Source organism: Entelurus aequoreus, linkage group LG26 (genome assembly GCF_033978785.1).
Source record: "Entelurus aequoreus isolate RoL-2023_Sb linkage group LG26, RoL_Eaeq_v1.1, whole genome shotgun sequence".
Taxonomy (NCBI): Eukaryota; Metazoa; Chordata; class Actinopteri; order Syngnathiformes; family Syngnathidae; genus Entelurus; species Entelurus aequoreus.
Genome location: NC_084756.1, coordinates 4,058,093 through 4,080,763, shown reverse-complemented (window position 1 = coordinate 4,080,763; position 22,671 = coordinate 4,058,093). Strand labels below are relative to the sequence as shown.

At 45.1% G+C, this 22,671-nt stretch overlaps 1 protein-coding gene across 3 annotated transcripts in view; it reads left to right on the top strand.

Moving 5' to 3' along the window:
• Positions 1 to 22,671, top strand: part of pacsin1b (protein kinase C and casein kinase substrate in neurons 1b) — a 56,916-nt gene that overhangs the window by 24,034 nt on the left and 10,211 nt on the right. For all 3 annotated transcript variants that reach the window (XM_062037624.1, XM_062037623.1, XM_062037622.1), the window contains exons 2-6: positions 2,248 to 2,343; positions 15,637 to 15,793; positions 15,857 to 16,092; positions 17,439 to 17,594; positions 17,777 to 17,952. In XM_062037624.1, the coding sequence (XP_061893608.1) occupies positions 2,284 to 2,343; positions 15,637 to 15,793; positions 15,857 to 16,092; positions 17,439 to 17,594; positions 17,777 to 17,952 (785 nt within the window). In that variant the 5' untranslated portion in view covers positions 2,248 to 2,283. The remainder of the gene's footprint in view (positions 1 to 2,247; positions 2,344 to 15,636; positions 15,794 to 15,856; positions 16,093 to 17,438; positions 17,595 to 17,776; positions 17,953 to 22,671) is intronic.

Sequence of the window (22,671 nt, the reverse complement as noted above, 5' to 3'; positions counted from 1 at the left end):
TCGTTAACTCAATAATAAACATATCAATAGTCGCTAACTCAATAATAAACATATCAATAGTCGTTAACTCAATAATAAACATATCAATAGTCATTAACTCAATAATAAACATATCAATAGTAGTTAACTCAATAATAAACATATCAATAGTCGTTAAATCAATAATAAACATATCAATAGTCATTAACTCAATAATAAACATATCAATAGTAGTTAACTCAATAATAAACATATCAATAGTCGTTAACTCAATAATAAACATATCAATAGTCGCTAACTCAATAATAAACATATCAATAGTCGCTAACTCAATAATAAACATTTCAATAGTTGTTAACTCAATAATAAACATATCAATAGTCGCTAACTCAATAATAAACATATCAATGGTCGTTAACTCAATAATAAACATATCAATAGTCATTAATAAGTTGTGATTTATATCATGTGGATTTATGTCTCTCGTTTCCAGCTCGAAACACAAATATGTTGTTAATATTCAGTTTTATTATTCATAGTTAATATTGTAAATCCCACTTTTTTTATTTTAATGTACATTTTGGGTGTTATAGGAGTTATTACGGTAATTTACATCACAGCAGCTCAGACCAGGAACAAAGCAGAGTGGGCGGGGCTTGTTTCCCGTTCGAAACACAAAAATGTTGTTAATATTCAGTGTTTTATTGTTCATAGATAATATTGTAAATCACACCTTCTTTATTTTCATGTACATTTTGAGTGTCATAGGAGTTATTACGTAATCTAGGTCACAGCAGCTCAGACCAGGAACAAAGCAGAGTGGGCGGGGCTTGTTTCCAGCCCCTAAATGCATGTGTTAGCAACAGATGCAGAATTTTAGGTGATAATATATCATATTGTAGGTGTTTATTACACTTTACTTTTATATTTTGCTGCTTTTTACATTTGTGTTGTGTTTTGTTTGGTCTGAGAAGTAAAATATGTTCATATGTTGTTAATATTCAGTGTTTTATTGTTCATAGTTAATATTGTAAATCTTTATTTTCATGTACATTTTGGGTGTTTTATTCAGTAAAAAACTGTGAAAATTTAATTCCATTTTTTTGAGGTGGTCTGTCATAACTTTTTGAGAACTCTATCAAACATGGTGACTTTTGGTAGTAGTGTTCCTGAAAAAAAGGGGGGCGTGGGGGTTAGTTATATGACTGTGGGTTAAACAGTTGTAAAACTAGCCCAAAAATGTAGCATGCTGCTAGCAAGCCAACGTGAGCATGATAAGAGTTAGCTTGTTTCACAATTAGCTAAAAAAGTTAGCACTTTAATGTTAGCATGCTAACAGCATTCCAGCAGTTAAGTGTGAGTGGGTTAGGTTTAGGGTTAGTGAGTGGGTTAGGGTTAGTGAGTGGGTTAGGTATAGGGATAGGGTTAGCGTTGGGGTTATTGAGTGGGTTAGGGTTATGTTTAGGGTTAGGGTTAGTGAGTGGGTTAGGGAAAGAATTAGCCTTGGGGTTAGTGAGTGGATTAGGGTTAGGTTTAGTGAATGGGTTAGGGATAGGGTAAGCGTTGGGGTTAGTGAGTGGGTTAGGGATAGGGTTAGCGTTGGGGTTAGTGAGTGGGTCAGGGTTAGGGTTATGTTTAGGGTTAGGGTTAGTGAGTGGGATAGGGATAGGGTTAGCTTTGGGGTTAGTGAATGGGTTAGGTTTATGTTTAGGGTTAGGGTTGGTGAGTGGGTTAGGGATAGGGTTAGTGTTAGTGTTAGCGTTGGGGTTAGTGAATGGATTAGGGATAGGGTTAGCTTTGGGGTTAGTGAGTGGGTTAGGGTTATGTTTAGGGTTAGGGTTAGTGAGTGGGTTAGGGATAGGGTTAGCGTTGGGGTTAGTGAGTGGATTAGGGATAGGGATAGGGTTAGCTTTGGGGTTAGTGAGCGGGTTAGGGTTAGTGAGTGGGTTAGGGATAGGGATAGGGTTAGCGTTGGGGTTAGTGAGTGGATTAGGGATAGGGATAGGGTTAGCTTTGGGGTTAGTGAGCGGGTTAGGATTAGTGAGTGGGTTAGGGATAGGGATAGGGTTAGCGTTGGGATTAGTGAGTGGGTTAGGGATAGGAATAGGGTTAGAGTTGGGGTTAGTGAGTGGGTTAGGGTTAGGGTTATGTTTAGGGTTAGGGTTGATGTTAGTGAGTACGGTACGTACTCAACTACGTACCGAACAATTTTCCATGTAAGTTTACATCTTGCTTATTCTTGACATGTGTTCTGGTTTCTTCCGTCAGCGCGTGAGAGGAGCTACTGACACCACAACTGCTAACATGTCTGGTGCCTACGACGAGTCTGCCAGCCTGGAGGAGACCTCAGACAGTTTCTGGGAGGTGAGGAAGTGTGGGGAGCGTCTGTGGGAATCCATGTCAGGTCTTTGGTTTTGAAATCAAACGTCCAGAGGTGGAAGGATGGAAGTGAAAATGGACGTTCAGCTATTCTGCAAACTGAGCACACTTTCTGAAAGCTTTTAAAGTTTGTACCAGAAGTTAGCATGAACACACGCACGCCGCGTGGGTGTCGACCACTCAGCAATATTCCAGCAATTTATTCTTCAAGCTGGCATTTGTGCACCACTATTTTGTACACATGTCAGCACACAGCAGGGGGGGACATGTCTTGTTTTTGTTAGGCTTGACCAGAGCTGTTGAACCAAATGTACCAGGGACCCTCAAGGACAAAGTCAACGGAGGCAGTAATAAAGTATAACAGAGTTTAATGAAACTTTACGGAGGAGCGGAGGGATCCCGGGGAGGCGGCGAGGCGTGGGAGACACTGGGTTTGTGGAGGAGGGAGCCTGGAATGAAGCAGAAAGCAGAATCAGCATGGAACAAACGAGCACCAAGTTCTCCTTTAACTAACTCACAGAATACTACTAGATAACTGTAATTCTAAATGCTGTCTATACTGACCACAGGAGTCAACGTTCAAGCGTCGGACGCCGGCTCTCAGCGGTTTATGTAGGCTGCTCTCTGATGGCTGGGATGTGGAGCAGCTGGGCTGATTGGAACCAGCCACACCTGTGCTGGCTGCAGCAGGCTGAGAGAGACGCCCGGCCCTTGCCCTTAGATGGCGTGCAGGGGAGGGACCAGGAACGTGTGACACAACAGTACCCCCCCCCTTAGGGGAGGCACCGGACGACTGTCCTAGGGCACCTGGATTGTCCCGATAGAAATCGTCCAGCAGGGAGGGGTCAGCCAGGTAGGAACGGGGCACCCAGCTACGGTCTTCAGGGCCGAAGCCCTCCCAGTCCACCAGGTACTGGAATCCTTTCCCACGGCGGCGGACGGCGAGCAGCTTCCGAACCGTCCAAACAGGATCACCACCAGCCAGGACTCGGGGGGGTGGAGGGGCGGAGGTAGGGGGAGACAAGGCACTAGTGGTCACGGCCTTAATCTGGGACACGTGGAACACCGGGTGAACCTTAAGAGCAGGAGGGAGATTCAGACGAACTGCAACGGGGTTGATAACACTGTCCACAGTGTAGGGTCCGACATAACGAGGATTCAACTTGCGGGTTGAAGTCTGGGACGTCTGCAGGGGCAGGTCCCGGGCCAATAGCCAGACCTTCTGACCAGGCTGATAGTCAGGTGCACGCACCCTCCGGCGGTTGGCACCACGCTGGGTACGTGCAGAGGCACGGAGTAACGCAGCGCGGGCAGCCTCCCAGATGCGTCGACACCGGCGGAGGTGGGCTTCGGTGGAGGGAACTGCTACCTCCACTTCCTGTTCGGGAAACAGAGGGGGTTGGTAACCCAGCGAGCATTGAAAGGGTGACATGCCGGTGGCAGAGCTCTCCATGGTGTTGAGGGAATATTCCACCCAGGGTAAGTACTTAGCCCAAGAAGAGGGGTTGCTGGAGGCAACACAGCGAAGAGTCTCCTCAACTGTCTGGTTAGCGCGCTCCGTCTGCCCATTGGATTGTGGATGGTATCCAGAGGAGAGGCTGGCCGTGGCTCCAATACCCTTGCAAAAGGCCTTCCACACCTTGGAGATGAACTGGGGACCACGGTCTGACACGATGTCCGAAGGAATGCCGTGGGGGCGGACAACATGGAGGGTTAGGAGGTCAGCCGTCTCAGCAGCAGACGGGAGTTTGGGGAGAGGGACAAAATGAACTGCTTTAGAGAATCGGTCGACCACCGTCAGAATGGTGTCACAGCCCTGGGACACAGGAAGCCCAGTAACGAAGTCCATACCTATGTGAGACCAAGGCCGACTCGGAATAGGAAGGGGTTGTAGCAGGCCTGCAGGAGGCCTGTGTGAAGCCTTACTACGGGCGCAGACGGTGCAGGCGGCCACAAATTCCCTGACATCCTTCTTGAGGGTTGGCCACCAGAACCTCTGAGCAATGAACGAAGCTGTCCTGCGCTCTCCAGGGTGACAGGCAACACGGCTGGAGTGCCCCCACTCCAATACCGGTGTACGGACGGCATCAGGAACAAACTGTCTGTTCTGAGGGCCGTTGCCAGGGTCGGGCTGGTTCTCTAAGGCCTGCCTCACCACAGCGTCGATGGCCCACGTGACTACACCTACCACCCGGGCAGGGGGCAGGATGGTGTCGGAATCCGATTCCTCCTGGACAGCAGGATCTTCGTTAGAGAACTGACGAGAGAGAGCGTCCGCTCTGACGTTCTTGGAACCTGGGCGGTAGGTGAGGGTGAAATCAAACCGGCTGAAGAATAAGGCCCAGCGGGCCTGCCTGGAGTTAAGCCTCTTCGCCGTCTTCAAGTAGGTCAGATTCTTGTGGTCTGACCACACGATGAACGGCAGCTTCGCTCCCTCCAACCAGTGTCTCCATTCCTTCAGAGCGTCGTGGACCGCCAACAGCTCCTTGTTTCCCACGTCGTAGTTCCTCTCTGCGGGGTCGTAGCTCCTGGAGAAATAGGCGCACGGATGAATCTTCTGATCCTCTTCGGACCTCTGGGAAAGGACGGCTCCGATGCCTGTGTCAGAAGCGTCCACCTCGACAATGAACTGTCTTGTCGAGTCAGGGTGGATTAGCACGGGTGCTGTGGAGAACAGACTCTTGAGCTTGAAAAAGGCTGTCTCGGCTCGAGACGTCCAGGAAAAGGGACGCGAAACGGAGGTTAGAGCATTAAGGGGGGCAGCGATCTGACTGTAACCCTTGATAAACCGGCGTAGAAAACCGGCGAAACCCAGGAATCGTCTGAGCTGAGTCCGGTTAGTAGGACGTGGCCACTCCTCCACGGCTTTGACCTTGGCAGGATCCGCACGCATCTGTCCAGCTTCCACAACGTTGCCAAGGTATGTCACCGAGTCAGAGTGGAAGACACACTTCTTAGCCTTGACGAACAGGCGGTTCTCCAACAACCGCTGGAGAACAAGGCGGACATGCTGGTGGTGTTCCTCCACAGACCTGGAGAAGATAAGGATGTCATCCAAATACACCACCACAAAGATGTTTAGCATATCTCGTAGCACATCATTCACGAGGGCTTGAAACACCGCCGGGGCATTGGAAAGCCCAAAAGGCATCACAAGGTACTCAAAATGGCCAAGGTGGGTGTTGAAGGCCGTCTTCCACTCGTCACCGTCTCTGATCCGAACTAGGTGGTAGGCATTGCGGAGATCAAGCTTAGTGAACACTCGGGCATGAGTGAGTGGCTCAAGAGTGGAACTAATAAGGGGAAGTGGATACTTATTCTTCACTGTGATGTCATTGAGACCACGATAGTCAATGCAAGGTCTCAGACCACCATCCTTCTTGTCTACAAAGAAGAAGCCTGCCCCCAGAGGCGAGGACGACGGCCTGATGATGCCGGAGAGCAGGGACTCCGCAATGTAGTTGTGCATCGACTCCTTCTCTGGTAGGGAGATGTTGTAGAGATGCGACTTAGGATAGGGAGCCCCAGGCAGGAGATCAATGCCAATATCATAGGGCCGGTGCGGAGGAAGTGAGAGTGCTTTATCCTTACTGAATACCAAGGCAAGGTCATGATAAACAGGTGGAACACCAGTGATGTCGGGGGGAGAGGACATGGGTTTGGGTCTGCTTGAAGGGGACAGGGCGGAGCGCAGACAGGTTGCATGGCATGCGGTGCTCCAGCCCAAAATACGACCAGAGGCCCAGGAGATGTGAGGTTCATGCCTCTCCAACCAAGGTCTACCCAACACCAGGGGCGCTGTTGGGGCGTGTAGAACAAAAAAGCGGATGGTTTCAGAGTGATTTCCAGACAGAGTGAGTGTGAGGGGTTCTGTGGAAAAGGATATAGTTCCCATGGAGTGTCCGTCGATCGCTTGGGGAGACAGTGTGCGATCTAAAGGAACTAAAGGAATGCCCGCCTGGTGAGCCAAAGAGATGTCCATGAGGCACTCGTCTGCACCGGAGTCAATGAGGGCACTAACAGACAGTGTCTCTTCATTCCAGGTCAAGGTTGCAGGGAAAAGTCGGTTGGAATGATTCTTGGGCTGGGGAAGAGTTGTTTGGCTCACCAGTATAGCCCCTACCGGCGAGCTGGGTCTTTTGGGCGGATCGGGCAGACCTTGATGAAATGTCCTGGCTCACCACAGTAAAGACACAGCTGGTTGGTGAGCCTTTGTTCCCTCTCAGCTAGTGTCAGCCGGGACCGGCCGATCTCCATGGGCTCGGCAGGCCCGGGTGAAGAGGGAGCAGGGAGGAGCATAAGCTGTCGAGGTTGTGGAGTGTAGCGAGGAGATGGTGAAGTGCGGGTCACTGAAGCAGAGCGACTGGACCCAGGAGGAGGAGAGCTTCGTTGGGCTCGGTCCGCATGGCGCTCCTGAAGTCGTGTTCCCATCTTAAGGGCCAGGGATATGAGCTCATTAAGAGTCTGTGGGCTGTCACGGACCAAAAGATCTTTAATAGAATCACTCAGCCCCTTGCGGTAGACACTAAGAAGGGCGTGGTCGTTCCACTGGCTTTCAGCAGCAAGGATCCGGAACTCCAAAGTATACTGAGCCACAGAACGTGACCCTTGGCGAATAACTAGCAAACGGCTGGAAGCATCTTGTCCGTCAGTAGGGTGGTTAAACACAGCTTGAAACTCACTCTTAAACTGAGAGTAGTTAGTGGCAAAGACAGGGTTGTTCTCTACTGCTGCAATAGCCCAATTAAGAGCGTCGTCGACCAGGAGGGACATGATGAGAGCAATCTTCGAACCATCAGAAGTATATTTGGATGGCTGATGAGTAAAAAGTAACTCACACTGTGCCAGGAAGCCCCTGCAATGACCAAAATCCCCATTAAATGGCCTAGGACTGACTAAGCCAGGCTCAGACTGAGGCTGCTGTGTGCTGGGGAGGACGGGGTTAACAGGCTGGTTTGAAGAACTTGAAGCAGAGTTAGATTCAGCTGAAACATGTGCTGTAAGGACCTCCAGGGTCTTCTGTATGCCGAGCAAGACTCCAGAAATGTCCTTCACTTGGCCAGACAGAGCAGCCACATTACCAACAGTAGTTTGTGAAGTCTTCTCAAGCACAGCAATTTGGGATTGAACAGTGGGAAAAGCTTTGTTCAATTCTTCATGCAAAGTGGACAGTTGTGTGGCCTGGCCAAACACAAGCTCTCGTAATTCAGGGTTCTTCTGTCCCTCTGTCCCTGAGGACCCGGTTTGGTTCATTTTGGCTTGAACGTTCTGTTAGGCTTGACCAGAGCTGTTGAACCAAATGTACCAGGGACCCTCAAGGACAAAGTCAACGGAGGCAGTAATAAAGTATAACAGAGTTTAATGAAACTTTACGGAGGAGCGGAGGGATCCCGGGGAGGCGGCGAGGCGTGGGAGACACTGGGTTTGTGGAGGAGGGAGCCTGGAATGAAGCAGAAAGCAGAATCAGCATGGAACAAACGAGCACCAAGTTCTCCTTTAACTAACTCACAGAATACTACTAGATAACTGTAATTCTAAATGCTGTCTATACTGACCACAGGAGTCAACGTTCAAGCGTCGGACGCCGGCTCTCAGCGGTTTATGTAGGCTGCTCTCTGATGGCTGGGATGTGGAGCAGCTGGGCTGATTGGAACCAGCCACACCTGTGCTGGCTGCAGCAGGCTGAGAGAGACGCCCGGCCCTTGCCCTTAGATGGCGTGCAGGGGAGGGACCAGGAACGTGTGACACAACAGTTTTGGCACCACTCCAAGGTCAAAGAGGGGTGACACACACTACAAAATGCTGGGTTATTTTCATAATAACCCAATTTATGAGTTGCGAGTGTTGGGTTACATTTTGTAGTTATTTTTACGAAGAGCAATCCATTCTTTGGGTTATAAAGGTATTATGTTTTTTAACTCAATTTCTGCTACTTATTCCCTGCTTTTCGCCACACTCAGTCTGGCTTTCTTATTTGCTTCCACAGTTACGACGGCTACTAATTTGATTGTTGAGCTAAGCCTCGCCTTTTTGTTTGCTTGTTTACATGCTAAGCTTTTCTTGTTCGCTACTCCAAACTCGCTAGTTTTGTTTGTATCCCGCATGATTTATGGACAATAAATCATTTCCTTACCTGCACCTTGCCTCCGGAATCCCGTCGGCATCCTGGGAGAACCATCCATGGCAATTCTTGTAAAAAAAAAATTAATTCACTCATATCTTTTATGGAATACAAATAATTTTGATCAGCATTTGGGAAAGAGTAGGACAAATCAGTAGTAAAATTTATAATTTTTAACCAACTATTGGGTCAAGGAGCGCTAAATTGTGCAACCCAACAGTTGGGTTTGGAATAACCCAACATTGTAGTGAGCATAACTCAGCTTTTGTGTTGAATAAGTTCAACCCAATAGTTGGGTTGTGAATCAACCAACATCGAGTTAGCATAACTCAACTTTTGGGTTAAATAATGTAACCCAACAGTTTGGTTGGGAATAGCCCAACGTTAAGTTATCACAACTCAACTTTTTGGTTAAATAATTCAACGCAAAAGTTGGGTTGAAAAAATTTAACCCAAAATGTTGAGTTAAAATAACTCAAATAAGGGGTTCGTCCTTTTCCGAACCAGCAGTTGGGTTAAAATGGCGTTATTTATCAACCCGACATTTTTTTAGTGTGCAGGATCTAATATTTCTACACGATAGAAGCACAGAAGTAAGCAGTAGGGCAGACAATTGTAGCTTACCACCATGAATGTGTCAATGTGGAGTGAATGAATGAGGGGTTGTCACTTCTCTGTGAAGAGCTTTAAGTGTCTAGAAAAGCACCATATAAATCCAATCCATTATTGTTATTATTATTATTATTATTATTATTATTATTATTATTATTATTATTATTATTATTATTATTATTATTATTATTATCATAGCAAAAATGTTCTATTGAGGGCCACATGGCAACTATGGCTACAGTTAATGATGTGGTGGACCACATAAAATGCTGTTGAGGGCCACAGTAAAGTGACGTGGAGGGGTAGTTTAAAATGGTGTGGCGGACCATGTTAAATGATGTGGTGGACCACATTAAATGTCGTTGAGGGCCACAGTAAAATGATGTGGAGGTCAGTTTAAAATGGTGTGGTGGACAACATTAAATCATGTGGCAGGCCTCAGTAAAATGACGTGGAGGGCCAATTTAAAATGATGTGACAGACCAGATTAAATGATGTCGCTGGCCACCGTAAAGTGATGTGGAGGGCCACAATAAAATTATGTGGAGGGCCACTTTAAAATGGTGTGGCGACCACAGTAAATGATGTGGTGGACCACATAAAATGATGTGGCAGGTCAGGTTAAAAGTGTGTGGCGGATCACATTAAATGATGTGGCAGGTCAGTTTAAAATGGCGTGGCGGACCACAGTAAATGATGTGGTGGACCACATTAAATGGCGTTGAGGGCCAGGTAAAATGATGTGGATGGTCAGTTTAAAATGGTGTGGTGGACAACATTAAATCATGTGGCGGGCCTCAGTAAAATGACATGGAGGGCCACTTTAAAATGGTGTGGCAGACTACGTTAAATGATGTGGCGAACCACATAGAATGGCATTGAGGGCCACAGTAAAATGATGTGGAGGGTCAGTTTAAAATGGTGTAGTGGACAACATTAAATCATGTGGCGGGCCTCAGTAAAATGATGTGGAGGGCCACTTTAAAATGATGTGACAGACCAGATTAAATGATGTGGCTGGCCACCGTAAAGTGATGTGGAGGGCCACGATAAAATTATGTAGAGGGCCACTTTAAAATGGTGTGGCGACCACAGTAAATTAGTTTTGTACCACATAAAATGAAATGGCAGGCCAGATTAAAATGGTGTGGCGGACCACAGTAAATGATGTGGCAGGTCAGGTTAAAATGGTGTGGCGGACCACAGTAAATGATGTGGCAGGTCAGTTTAAAATGGTGTGGTGGACCACAGTTAATGTTGTAGTGGACCACATAAAATGGTGTGGCAGGTCAGGTTAAAATGGTGTGGCGGACCACAGTAAATGATGTGGCGGACCACAGTAAATTATGTGGTGGACCACATTAAATGGCGTTGAGGGCCAAGTAAAATGACGTGGAGGGTCAGTTTAAAATGGTGTGGTGGACAACATTAAATGGCGTTGAGGGCCAAGTAAAATGATGTGGAGGGCCACCTTAAAATGATGTGGCAGACCAGATTAAATGATGTGGCTGGCCACCGTAAAGTGATGTGGAGGGCCACAATAAAATGATGTGGAGGGCCACTTTAAAATGGTGTGGCGACCACAGTAAATGATTTGGTGGACCACATAAAATGGCGTTGAGGGCCACAGTAAAGTGATGTGGAGGGGCACAATAAAATTATGTGGAGGGCCAATTTAAAATGGTGTGGTGACCACAGTAAATGATGTGGTGGACCACATAAAATGAAGTGGCAGGTCAGTTTAAAATGGTGTGGCGGACCACAATAAATGATGTGGTGGACCACATTAAATGGCGTTGATGACCACTTTAAATGATGTGGTGGAGCACATTAAATGATGTGGTTGGCCACAATAAAATGACGTGGAGGGTCGTAATAAAATGACGTGGAGGGTCACTTAAAATGAAGTGACGACCACAGTAAAAGGATGTGGAGGGCCACTTTAAAATTAAGTGGCAGACCAGATTAATTGTTGTGGCTGGCCACCATAAAGTGATGTGGAGGGCCACTATAAAATTACGTTGAGGGCCATTTTAAAATGGTGTGGCGGACCACAGTAAATGATGTGGTGGACCACATTAAATGGCGTTGAGGGCCACTTTAAATGACGTGGTTGGCCACAATAAAATGATGTGGAGGGTCACTTAAAATAAAGTGACAGACCACAGCAAAATGATGTGGAGGGCCAATTTAAAATTATGTGGTATACCAGATTAAATGATGTGGCTGGCCACAATGAAGTGATGTGGAGGGCCACGATAAAATGATGTGGAGGGTCACTTTAAAATGGTGTGGCGACCACATAAAATGAACTGGCCGGTCAGTTTAAAATGGTGTGGTGGACCACAGTAAATGATGTGGTGGACCACATTTAATGGCGTTGAAGGCCACAGTAAAAATGATGTGGAGGGTCATGTTTAAAATGGTATGGCAGACTACGTTATAAGATGTGGTGGACCACATAAAATGGCGTTGAGGGCCACAGTAAAGTGACGTGGAGGGTCAGTTTATAAAATGGTGTGGTGGACCATGTTAAATAATGTGGTGGACCACATTAAATGGTGATGAGGGCCAAGTAAAATGATGTGGAGGGTCAGTTTAAAATGGTGTGGTGGACAACATTAAATCATGTGGCGGGCCTCAGTAAAATGATGTGGAAGGCCAAAATAAAGTTATGTGGCAGACCAGATTCAATTATGTGGCTGGCCACCGTAAAGTGATGTGGGGGCCCACTTTAAAATTATGTGGAGGGCCAATTTAAAATCATGTGGAGGGCCAATTTAAAATGGTGTGGTGACCACAGTAAACAATGTGGTGGACCACATAAAATGAAGTGGCAGGTCAGTTTAAAATGGTGTGGTGGACCACAATAAATGATGTGCTGGACCACATTAAATGGCATGAGGGCCACTTTAAATGATGTTGTGGAGCACATTAAATGATGAGGTTGGCCACAATAAAATGATGTGGAGGGTCATAATAAAATGATGTGGAGGGTCACTTAAAATGAAGTGGCACACCACAGTAAAATGATGTGGAGGGCCACTTTAAAATTATGTGGCAGACCAGATTAAATGTCGTGGCTGGCCACCGTAAAGTGATGTGGAGGGCCACTTTAAATGATGTGGTGGACCCCATAAAATGATGTGGCGGGTCACTTTAAAATGGTGTGGCGACCACAGTAAATGATGTGGTGCACCACATAAAATGATGTGGCGGGTCACTTTAAAATGGTGTGGCGACCACAGTAAATGATGTGGTGCACCACATAAAATGATGTGGCGGGTCACTTTAAAATGGTGTGGCGACCACAGTAAATGATGTGGTGCACCACATAAAATGATGTGGCGGGTCACTTTAAAATGGTGTGGCGACCACAGTAAATGATGTGGTGCACCACATAAAATGTTGTGGCGGGTCAGTTTAAAATGGTGTGGCGGACCACAGTAAATGATGCGGTGCACCACATAAAATGTTGTGGCGGGTCAGTTTAAAATGGTGTGGCGGACCACAGTAAATGATGTGGTGGAGCACATAAAATGATGTGACGGGTCAGTTTAAAATGGTGTGGCGCACCACAGTAAATGATGTGGTGGAGCACATTAAATGGCGTTGAGGGCCACATTAAATGATTGTTGACAAAATATCAGAGGAGTGACAAATTGATGACATCACCAACTCTGGCTGTCTAGCACTAATGAGCTGGAGGAGCTGGCATTCCCTGAGGTCAAATATTAAATATGAGAAGAAGAGCAAAGTGTTGTTCACTTCCACACACTCTGCAGTCTTTCATCATCATCATCATCATCATCATCATCATCATCATCACCCGTGCAGCGGTAGGCGTCTCGCTACATCACGGTGCTGACTCACCACTTTGCTACGCCGACCATAGCGCCGAGGTTGCTGGGTTCACGTGCGGGTGTGGCACGGCTAGAATGTAAAAACCTAAGGAAAGATCTTTACCCTTCAGACCTCAGGGATTCTACAATGTCCAACATTGTCGACTTTAATACCCGAGATGTATTCCTTTAACAATATGTTTATTATTGGATTTCTACATGGTTTTTTTTCTCCAGGTAACCAAAATACTGTTTTGTTGTTTAAAACTATACCACATGGTGGTGTGATTTTTTTAAACTCCAAAGTTTGAACCACTCAAATCAGATTGACTTGAAATTTCTCACACAGGTCTAAAATGTGTAAATGGAAAATAAAAAGAGAATACAATGATGTGCAAATCCTTTTCAACTTATATTCTATTGAATAGACTGCAAAGACAAGATATTTCATGTTCACACTGAGAAACTTTGTTATTTTTTGCAAACATTAGCTCATTTGGAATTTGATGCCTGCAACATGTTTCAAAAAAGCTGGTACAAGTGGCAAAAAAGACTGAGAAAGTTGAGGAATGCTCATTGAACACTTATTTGGAACATCCCACAGGTGAACGGGCTAATTGGGAACAGGTGGGTGCCATGATTGGGTATAAAAGCAGCTTCCATGAAATGCTCAGTCATTCACGAACAAGAACGGGGCGAGGGTCACCACTTTGTCAACAAATGCCTGAGCAAATTGTTTAAGAACAACATTTCTCAACCAGCTATTGCAAGGAATTTAGGGATTTCACCATCTACGCTCCGTAATATCATCAAAAGGTTCAGAGAATCTGGAGATATCACTGCATGTAAGCAGCAAGGCCGAAAACCAACATTGAATGCCTGTGACCTTGGATCCCTCAGGCGGCATCAAAAAGCGTGTGTAAAGGATATCACCACATGGGCTCAGGAACACTTCAGAAAACCACTGTCAGTAACTACAGTTGGTCGCTACATCTGTACGTGCAAGTTAAAACTCTACTATGCAAAGCCAAAGCCATTTATCAACAACACCCAGAAACACAGCCGGCTTCGCTGGGCCGGAGCTCATCTAAGATGGCCTGATGCAAAGTGGAAAAGTGTTCTGTGGTCTGACGAGTCCACATTTCAAATTGTTTTTGGAAACTGTGGACGTCGTGTCGTCCGGACCAAAGAGGAAAAGAACCATCCGGATTGTTATAGGCGCAAAGTGTAAAAGGCAGCATGTGTGATGGTATGGGAGTGCATTAGTGCCCAAGACATGGGTAACTTACACATCTGTGAAGGCGCCATTAATGCTGAAAGGTACATACAGGTTTTGGAGCAACATATGTTGCCATCCAAGCAACATTACCATGGACGGCCCTGCTTATTTCAGCAAGACAATGCCAAGCCACGTGTTACATCAACGTGGCTTCATAGTAAAAGAGTGCGGGTACTAGACTGGCCTGCCTGTAGTCCAGACCTGTCTCCCATTGAAAATGTGTGGCGCATTATGAAGCCTAAAATAGCACAACGGAGACCCCCGGACTGTTGAACAACTTAAGCTGTACATCAAGCAAGAATGGGAAAGAATTCCACTTCAAAAATGTGTCTCCTCAGTTCCCAAACCTTTACTGAGTGTTGTTAAAAGGAAAGGCCATGTAACACAGTGGTGAACATGCCATTTCCCAACAACTTTGGCACGTGTTGCAGCCATGAAATTCTAAGTTAATTATTATTTGCAAAAAAAAAGAGAAAGTTTATGAGTTTGAACATCAAATATGTTGTCTTTGTAGTGCATTCAACTGAATATGGGTTGAAAAGGATTTGCAAATCATTGTATTCCGTTTATATTTACATCTAACACAATTTCCCAACTCACATGGAAACGGGGTTTGTAAACAAATGCCATGGATGGATCTACACCTGACATCCACTGTAATGATACCAAGTACAAGAGCGTATCTAGTCGATACTACTATGATTACATCGATATTTTTCATCGTCTCAAAATCTTTTTTCCTTTTTTTTAAAAATTCATATTATGTTTATAAAGTCAGTAAATACGTCCCTGGACACATGAGGACTTTGAATATGACCAATGTATGATCCTGTAACTACTTGGTATTGGATTGATACCTAAATGTGTGGTATCATCCAAAACTAATGTAAAGTATCAAAGAAGAGAATAATAAGTGATTATTACATTTTAACAGAAGTGTAGATAGAACATGTTAAAACAGAAAATAAGCAGATATTAACAATAAATGAACAAGTGGATTAATAATACATTTTTTACAGTTTGTCCCTCATAATGTGTACAAAATAATAGGTGTATAAATGACACAATATGTTACTGCATACGTCAGCAGACTAATTAGGAGTCTTTGTTTGTTTTCTTACTACTAAAAGACAAGTTGTCTAGTATGTTCACTATTTTATTTAAGGACTAAATGACAATAATAAACATATGTTTCATGTACACTAAGATTTGTTGTTACAATAAAGACAATAATGACATTTTTTATTTAGAAAAGTATCAAAATACATTTTGGTACCGGTACCAAAATATTGGTATGGGGACAAGCCTACTTTGGGGTGTCAGCAAGGGTTATGTGGTCTTCAACCAGCGTGGTCAGGACACGTGTTCCAGGTGGAGTGGTTTGAGTTAGCATGTTTGAGTTAGCATGTTTTGTTGTGTTCCAGGTTGGGAACTACAAGCGGTCGGTGAAGCGTATCGACGACGGCCACAGGCTCTGCAACGACCTGATGAACTGCATCCAAGAGCGGGCCAAGCTGGAGAAAGCCTACGCCCAGCAGCTGACCGAGTGGTCCAAGAGATGGAGACAGCTGGTCGACAAAGGTAGGAGAAGTTTCAAGCACCGCGACGCGCCCGTTGACGCGGTTCCCATCCCCCCCGCCGCAGGTCCTCAGTACGGCACGGTGGAGCGCGCCTGGGTCTCGCTGATGAACGAGGCGGAGAAGGTGAGCAACCTTCACCAGACGGTGAAGAACGGCCTGATGGGCGAGGACTTTGAGAAGGTGAAGAACTGGCAGAAGGACTCCTACCACAAGCAGATGATGGGGGGCTTCAAGGAAACCAAAGAGGCGGATGAGGGCTTCAAGAAGGCCCAGAAGCCTTGGGCCAAGAAGCTGAAGGAGGTGAGATCAAGTCCGCAGAAGGCAGGAAGACTCCTTAGGAGTCCTTGGAGATGAAATCTAAAACATCTTCAATGCAACTGTAACTGGCATAGAAAATCCATGCAGACATTAGTAATTACCTTCATGGGGCGGTATAGCTCAGTTAGTAACTGGAGGGTTCCAGGTTCGATCCCTGCTACCACCATCCTAGTCACTGCCGTTGTGTCCTTGGGCAAGACACTTTACCCACCCTTTGACCTAGAACAGTCCAGATGGTTCTTTTCCTCTTTGCACAACGTCCACAGTTTCCAAAAACAATTTGAAATGTGGACACAGAACACTTTTCCACTTTGCATCAATCCATCTTAGATAGGCTTGAGCCCAGCGAAGCGTTTCTGGGTGTTGTTGATAAATGGCATAGTAAATGGTAAATGGGTTATACTTGTATAGCACTTTTCTACCTTCAAGGTACTCAAAGCGCTTTGACACTATTTCCACATTCACCCATTCACACACACCGTTGTGTCTTGCTCAAGGACACAACGGAAGTGACGAGGTTGGTAGAAGGTGGGGATCAAACCAAGAACCCTCAGGTTGCTGTCACGGCCACTCTCCCAACAGCGCCACACCGTCCCCGTAGTAGAGTTTTAACTTGCACTTACAAATGTAGCGACCAACTGTAGTTACTGACAGTGGTTTTCTGAAGTGTTCCTGAGCCCATGTGGTGATATCTTTTACACACTGATGTCACTTTTTGATGCAGTAGCGCCTGAGGGATCCAAGGTGTGTAATATCATGGCTTACATGCAGTGATTTCTCCAGATTCTCTGAACCTTTTGATGATATTACGGAGCGTAGATGGTGAAATCCCTAAATTCCTTGCAATATCTCGTTGAGAAATGTTGTTCTTAAACAATTTGCTCAGGCATTTGTTGACAAAGTGGTGACCCTCGCCCCGTCCTTGTTTGTGAATGACTGAGCATTTCATGGAAGCTGCTTTTATACCCAATCATGGCACCCACCCGTCCCCAATTAGCCTGTTCACCTGTGGGATGTTCCAAATAAGTCTTTGATGAGCATTCCTCAACTTTCTCACTCTTTTTTGCCACTTGTGCCAGCTTTTTTGAAACATGTTGCAGGCATCAAATTCCAAATGAGCTAATATTTGCAAAAAGTTTACCATTTGGAACATGAAATATCTTGTCTTTGCAGTCTATTCAATTGAATATAAGTTGAAAAGGATTTGTTGTATTCTCTTTTTATTTACCATTTACACAACGTGACAACTTCACTGCTTTTGGGTGTTGTAAAACCTCCCTGTGGACTAACCGTGCAGCCCTAGCAGACATGTTCCTCTGTCGTCTCAGCTGGAGGCTGCCAAGAAGTCGTACCACGTGGCCTGCAAAGAGGAGAGGCTGGCCTCCACCAGGGAGACCAACGGCAAGGCCGATGGCTCCGTGAACGCCGACCAGCTGAAGAAACTTCAAGAGAAAGTGGACAAGTGCAAAGTGGATTCACAGAAGGTGCGAACGATAAAAAGCCTCTCTGGCAAGTCCTTCTGAAGGTCTTATCAGCATTGTTAATATGTGACTCAGCACCGCACTTTAACCCCCCCCCCCCCCCCCCCCCCCCCTGGCTTTAAGTCCACGAGATTCTGCTCTACCTTGACCTGTTCTCCTCTTATCTGTGACTTGTTTGGGTGAAGGCCAAGGAAAAGTACGAGAAGGCTGTGGACGAGCTCAACAAGTGCACGCCTCCGTACATGGAGAACATGGAGCAGGTCTTTGACCAGTGTCAGCAGTTTGAGGAGAAGAGGCTGAGCTTCCTCAGGGAGGTGATGCTGGACGTCAAACGCCACCTCAACCTCACAGAGAACCAAAGGTTTGAATCCACTAACTCATCTTCAATTGTCTCTGAGAAGTAAGTACAGCCCTCACAGGTCATCAACACGATCAAAAGGAACCTAGGTAGAACTTCAGAGTGGTCAGTCTACAGTTTGTTTTGTAGCATAGCTTGACGAACCAATGAAAACCCTCTCGGGTCGGGAGTGAAGTTCTGTTCTTCTTTCGTGTAACGTCAGATGTCCAACTCGGTGTCGCGTAGCCATACCCACATCTCTGGTCCTAGGTGCAAGAGGCTGGCTTCTGAGGGCGGTCCATAAGGGGCAGATGTTGATTATATGGTCGGCGGTTTTGCTCAGGGTCACCGCACTCGCATGTCGCACTGTCCGCCAAGCCCCGCGTCTTCATTGATGACTCAAAGCGACCGACCCCAGTCCGTAGACGGTTCAGCGTGGCCCGTTGCCGGCGTGGTAGGTCGTCTCCTCCGATGGCGCCATCTCCTGGGTCCCAAATGTAGCGGTGGACTCCGGAGGGCCTGGCCGACTCCCACTCCTGCTTCCAAGCTGCTGCCAACCATGCACCTCTGGAGATGTCCTCAGAGGTGGAGTTGAGCATCTCTTGTGCTGCCTTGTTGTAGGGGTGGCGGGACTTGAGTCTGCTTGGAGGTGCTGGTGTTACTCTGGTGTTGTGCAAGATGTGCCCGTCATATTTCTGTGCCTTCCTAGCCAGGGCGAGGGGGGCAGCCTCCTGTCGGAGGCCGACCGGTGCTATTCCCGCGAGGACCGGCAGGAGGGACACAGGGGTAGGCTTCAAGCATCCAGTTATTATCCGGAGGCAGGTATTAATAGCCACATCGACCTTTCTCGCATGTGGGCTTCTGCTCCAGACTGGGCTGCAGTATTCCGCTGCAGAGTAGACCAGGGCTTGGGTGGATATTTGCAGCGTCTTAGCGGAGGCTCCCCCGGTCGTTCCAGCGAAGTTCGCTGGAAGTTCTGTTCTGAGTTCAAGTATCTCGGGGGTCTTGTTCACGAGTGAGGGAAGAATAGAACGCGAGATTGGAGCGGCGTGTGCAGTGATGCAGTCACTGTACCGGTCTGTTGGAGCTGAGCCAGAAGGCGAAGCTCTCGATTTACAGGTCAGTTTACGTTCCTACCCTCTTCTATGGTCATGAACCTTGGGTAATGGCCCTATCTCTGGGATCACCCTTCTGGCTCAGCTCTCGATTTACAGTTCAGTCTACGTTCCTAGCCTCATCTACGGTCATGAACTTTGGGTAATGGCCCTATCTCTGGGATCACCCTCAGATATTGCGTGAGGAGCTGGGGCATCCGGGAGAGACTCAGAGTAGAGCCTCTGCTCCTTCACGTGGAGAGGAGCCAGTTGAGATGGCATCTCCTGAACGCCTCCCTTAGTGAGGTGTTTCGGGCATGTCCAGCCGGGAGGGGACCTCGGGGCGGACCTGGGACTCGTTGGAGGGACTATGTCTCACAGCTGGTCTGGGAACGCCTCTGTATATCCGCCCCGTAGAACTAGAGGAGGTGGTCGGGGACAGGGAAGTCTGGGCTTCTCTGCTTAGACTGCTGCCCCCGGGACCCAGACTCAGACCCAGAAAATGGATGGATGGATGGATGGATGAAAAGCCATCAACTCAGTCTTTATGGTCTCGATAGCTCACGTCCTCATACACCTCACATGTCCAATGGTGCAACTTCACAGTAGTCTGAGCACCATTGTTATCTAGCACGGCTTTGGTACTCTCGGACATGGAATTCACCGAAACTCCACCGGTTGTTACTGGAATTCTCTTCCATCTCTGGTGGAGTTGGTAAACATTAGACTCCTCGAACCTGTTCCATTGAAGACACTCCGCAGGCGCTCAGGTTGCGTTCAGGTCCGAAGACAAACTTGGCCGCTCTATCATCTTCACTTTCATCTACCTCAGCAAGGCACCTGTCATCATGGAGGTGTGTTTGGACTCTGGGGTTTCCCCCTTGATGTAATGGATCATGGCGCTACACCGTGGCAAAATAAAAGCCGACACACCTTTAGGTTTTTCACGTGAAAAGAAATTAAAGTAAGAAGAAGTCTCACAAAGTCCGAGGGTTTTTAACTTTTATTGACAATCTTACGCTAACAAGCGGCTCATGCATACACGTCCGATACATGGACTACATGGCCTGAGGGGGTCTGTATCGCTTCTACTGGCACTTAGTGACTTTGAGGAGGGTGGCAGGAATAAAAAAAACGTCAAATGTGCTAACTTGCTTTACGGCATACGTCACTCCTCCTTTCCCCGTTCGTTAAAAAGACGGGAGTCGTTGCGAACGCCTACGTGCCGCCAGAAAACTGAAAGAAGAAGAAGAAAAAGCCCTATGTGCAATTCATGGTATCATGGCAGAAGCTGCAAAACAACCAAAGAAACGAAAAGTTTTGTCTGAGGAGACAAAAAAAAGGAAAAGGGAGGCGACCCGGCTAAAAGGAAAGTCAAGTCTCAGGTCTACTACACTACTGTATTTTAATGTTGTCATTATGGTGGTACTTAATGAATACTTAGGTCTACTACACTACTGTATTTTAATGTTGTCATTATGGTGGTACTTAATGAATACTTAGGTCTACTACACTACTGTATTTTAATGTTGTCATTATGGTGGTACTTAATGAATACTTAGGTCTACTACACTACTGTATTTAATGTTGTCATTATGGTGGTACTTAATGAATACTTAGGTCTACTACAGTACTGTATTTAATGTTGTCATTATGGTGGTACTTAATGAATACTTAGGTCTACTACACTACTGTATTTATTGTTGTCATTATGGTGGTACTTAATGAATACTTAGGTCTACTACACTACTGTATTTAATGTTGTCATTATGGTGGTACTTAATGAATACTTAGGTCTACTACACTACTGTATTTTAATGTTGTCATTATGGTGGTACTTAATGAATACTTAGGTCTACTACACTACTGTATTTAATGATGTCATTATGGTGGTACTTAATGAATACTTAGGTCTACTACACTACTGTATTTAATGTTGTCATTATGGTGGTACTTAATGAATACTTAGGTCTACTACACTACTCTATTTAATGTTGTCATTATGGTGGTACTTAATGAATACTTAGGTCTACTACACTACTGTATTTAATGTTGTCATTATGGTGGTACTTAATGAATACTTAGGTCTACTACAATACTGTATTTTAATGTTGTCATTATGGTGGTACTTAATAAATACTTAGGTCTACTACACTACTGTATTTTAATGTTGTCATTATGGTGGTACTTAATGAATACTTAGGTCTACTACACTACTGCATTTAATGTTGTCATTATGGTGGTACTTAATGAATACTTAGGTCTACTACACTACTGCATTTAATGTTGTCATTATGGTGGTACTTAATGAATACTTAGGTCTACTACACTACTGTATTTAATGTTGTCATTATGGTGGTACTTAATGAATACTTAGGTCTACTACACTACTGTATTTCAATGTTGTCATTATGGTGGTACTTAATGAATACTTAGGTCTACTACACTACTGTATTTAATGTTGTCATTATGGTGGTACTTAATGAATACTTAGGTCTACTACACTACTGTATTTTAATGTTGTCATTATGGTGGTACTTAATGAATACTTAGGTCTACTACACTACTGTATTTAATGATGTCATTATGGTGGTACTTAATGAATACTTAGGTCTACTACACTACTGTATTTAATGTTGTCATTATGGTGGTACTTAGTGAATACTTAGGTCTACTACACTACTGTATTTAATGTTGTCATTATGGTGGTACTTAATGAATACTTAGGTCTACTACACTACTGTATTTTAATGTTGTCATTATGGTGGTACTTAATAAATACTTAGGTCTACTACACTACTGTATTTAATGATGTCATTATGGTGGTACTTAATGAATACTTAGGTCTACTACACTACTGTAATTTAATGTTGTCATTATGGTGGTACTTAATGAATACTTAGGTCTACTACACTACTGTATTTAATGTTGTCATTATGGTGGTACTTAATGAATACTTAGGTCTACTACACTACTGTATTTTAATGTTGTCATTATGGTGGTACTTAATAAATACTTAGGTCTACTACACTACTGTATTTAATGATGTCATTATGGTGGTACTTAATGAATACTTAGGTCTACTACACTACTGTAATTTAATGTTGTCATTATGGTGGTACTTAATGAATACTTAGGTCTACTGCACTACTGTATTTAATGTTGTCATTATGGTGGTACTTAATGAATACTTAGGTCTACTACACTACTGTATTTAATGATGTCATTATGGTGGTACTTAATGAATACTTAGGTCTACTACACTACTGTATTTAATGTTGTCATTATGGTGGTACTTAATGAATACTTAGGTCCACTACACTACTGTATTTAATGTTGTCATTATGGTGGTACTTAATGAATACTTAGGTCTACTACACTACTGTATTTAATGTTGTCATTATGGTGGTACTTAATGAATACTTAGGTCCACTACACTACTGTATTTAATGTTGTCATTATGGTGGTACTTAATGAATACTTAGGTCTACTACACTACTGTATTTAATGATGTCATTATGGTGGTACTTAATGAATACTTAGGTCTACTGCACTACTGTATTTAATGTTGTCATTATGGTGGTACTTAATGAATACTTAGGTCTACTACACTACTGTATTTAATGATGTCATTATGGTGGTACTTAAT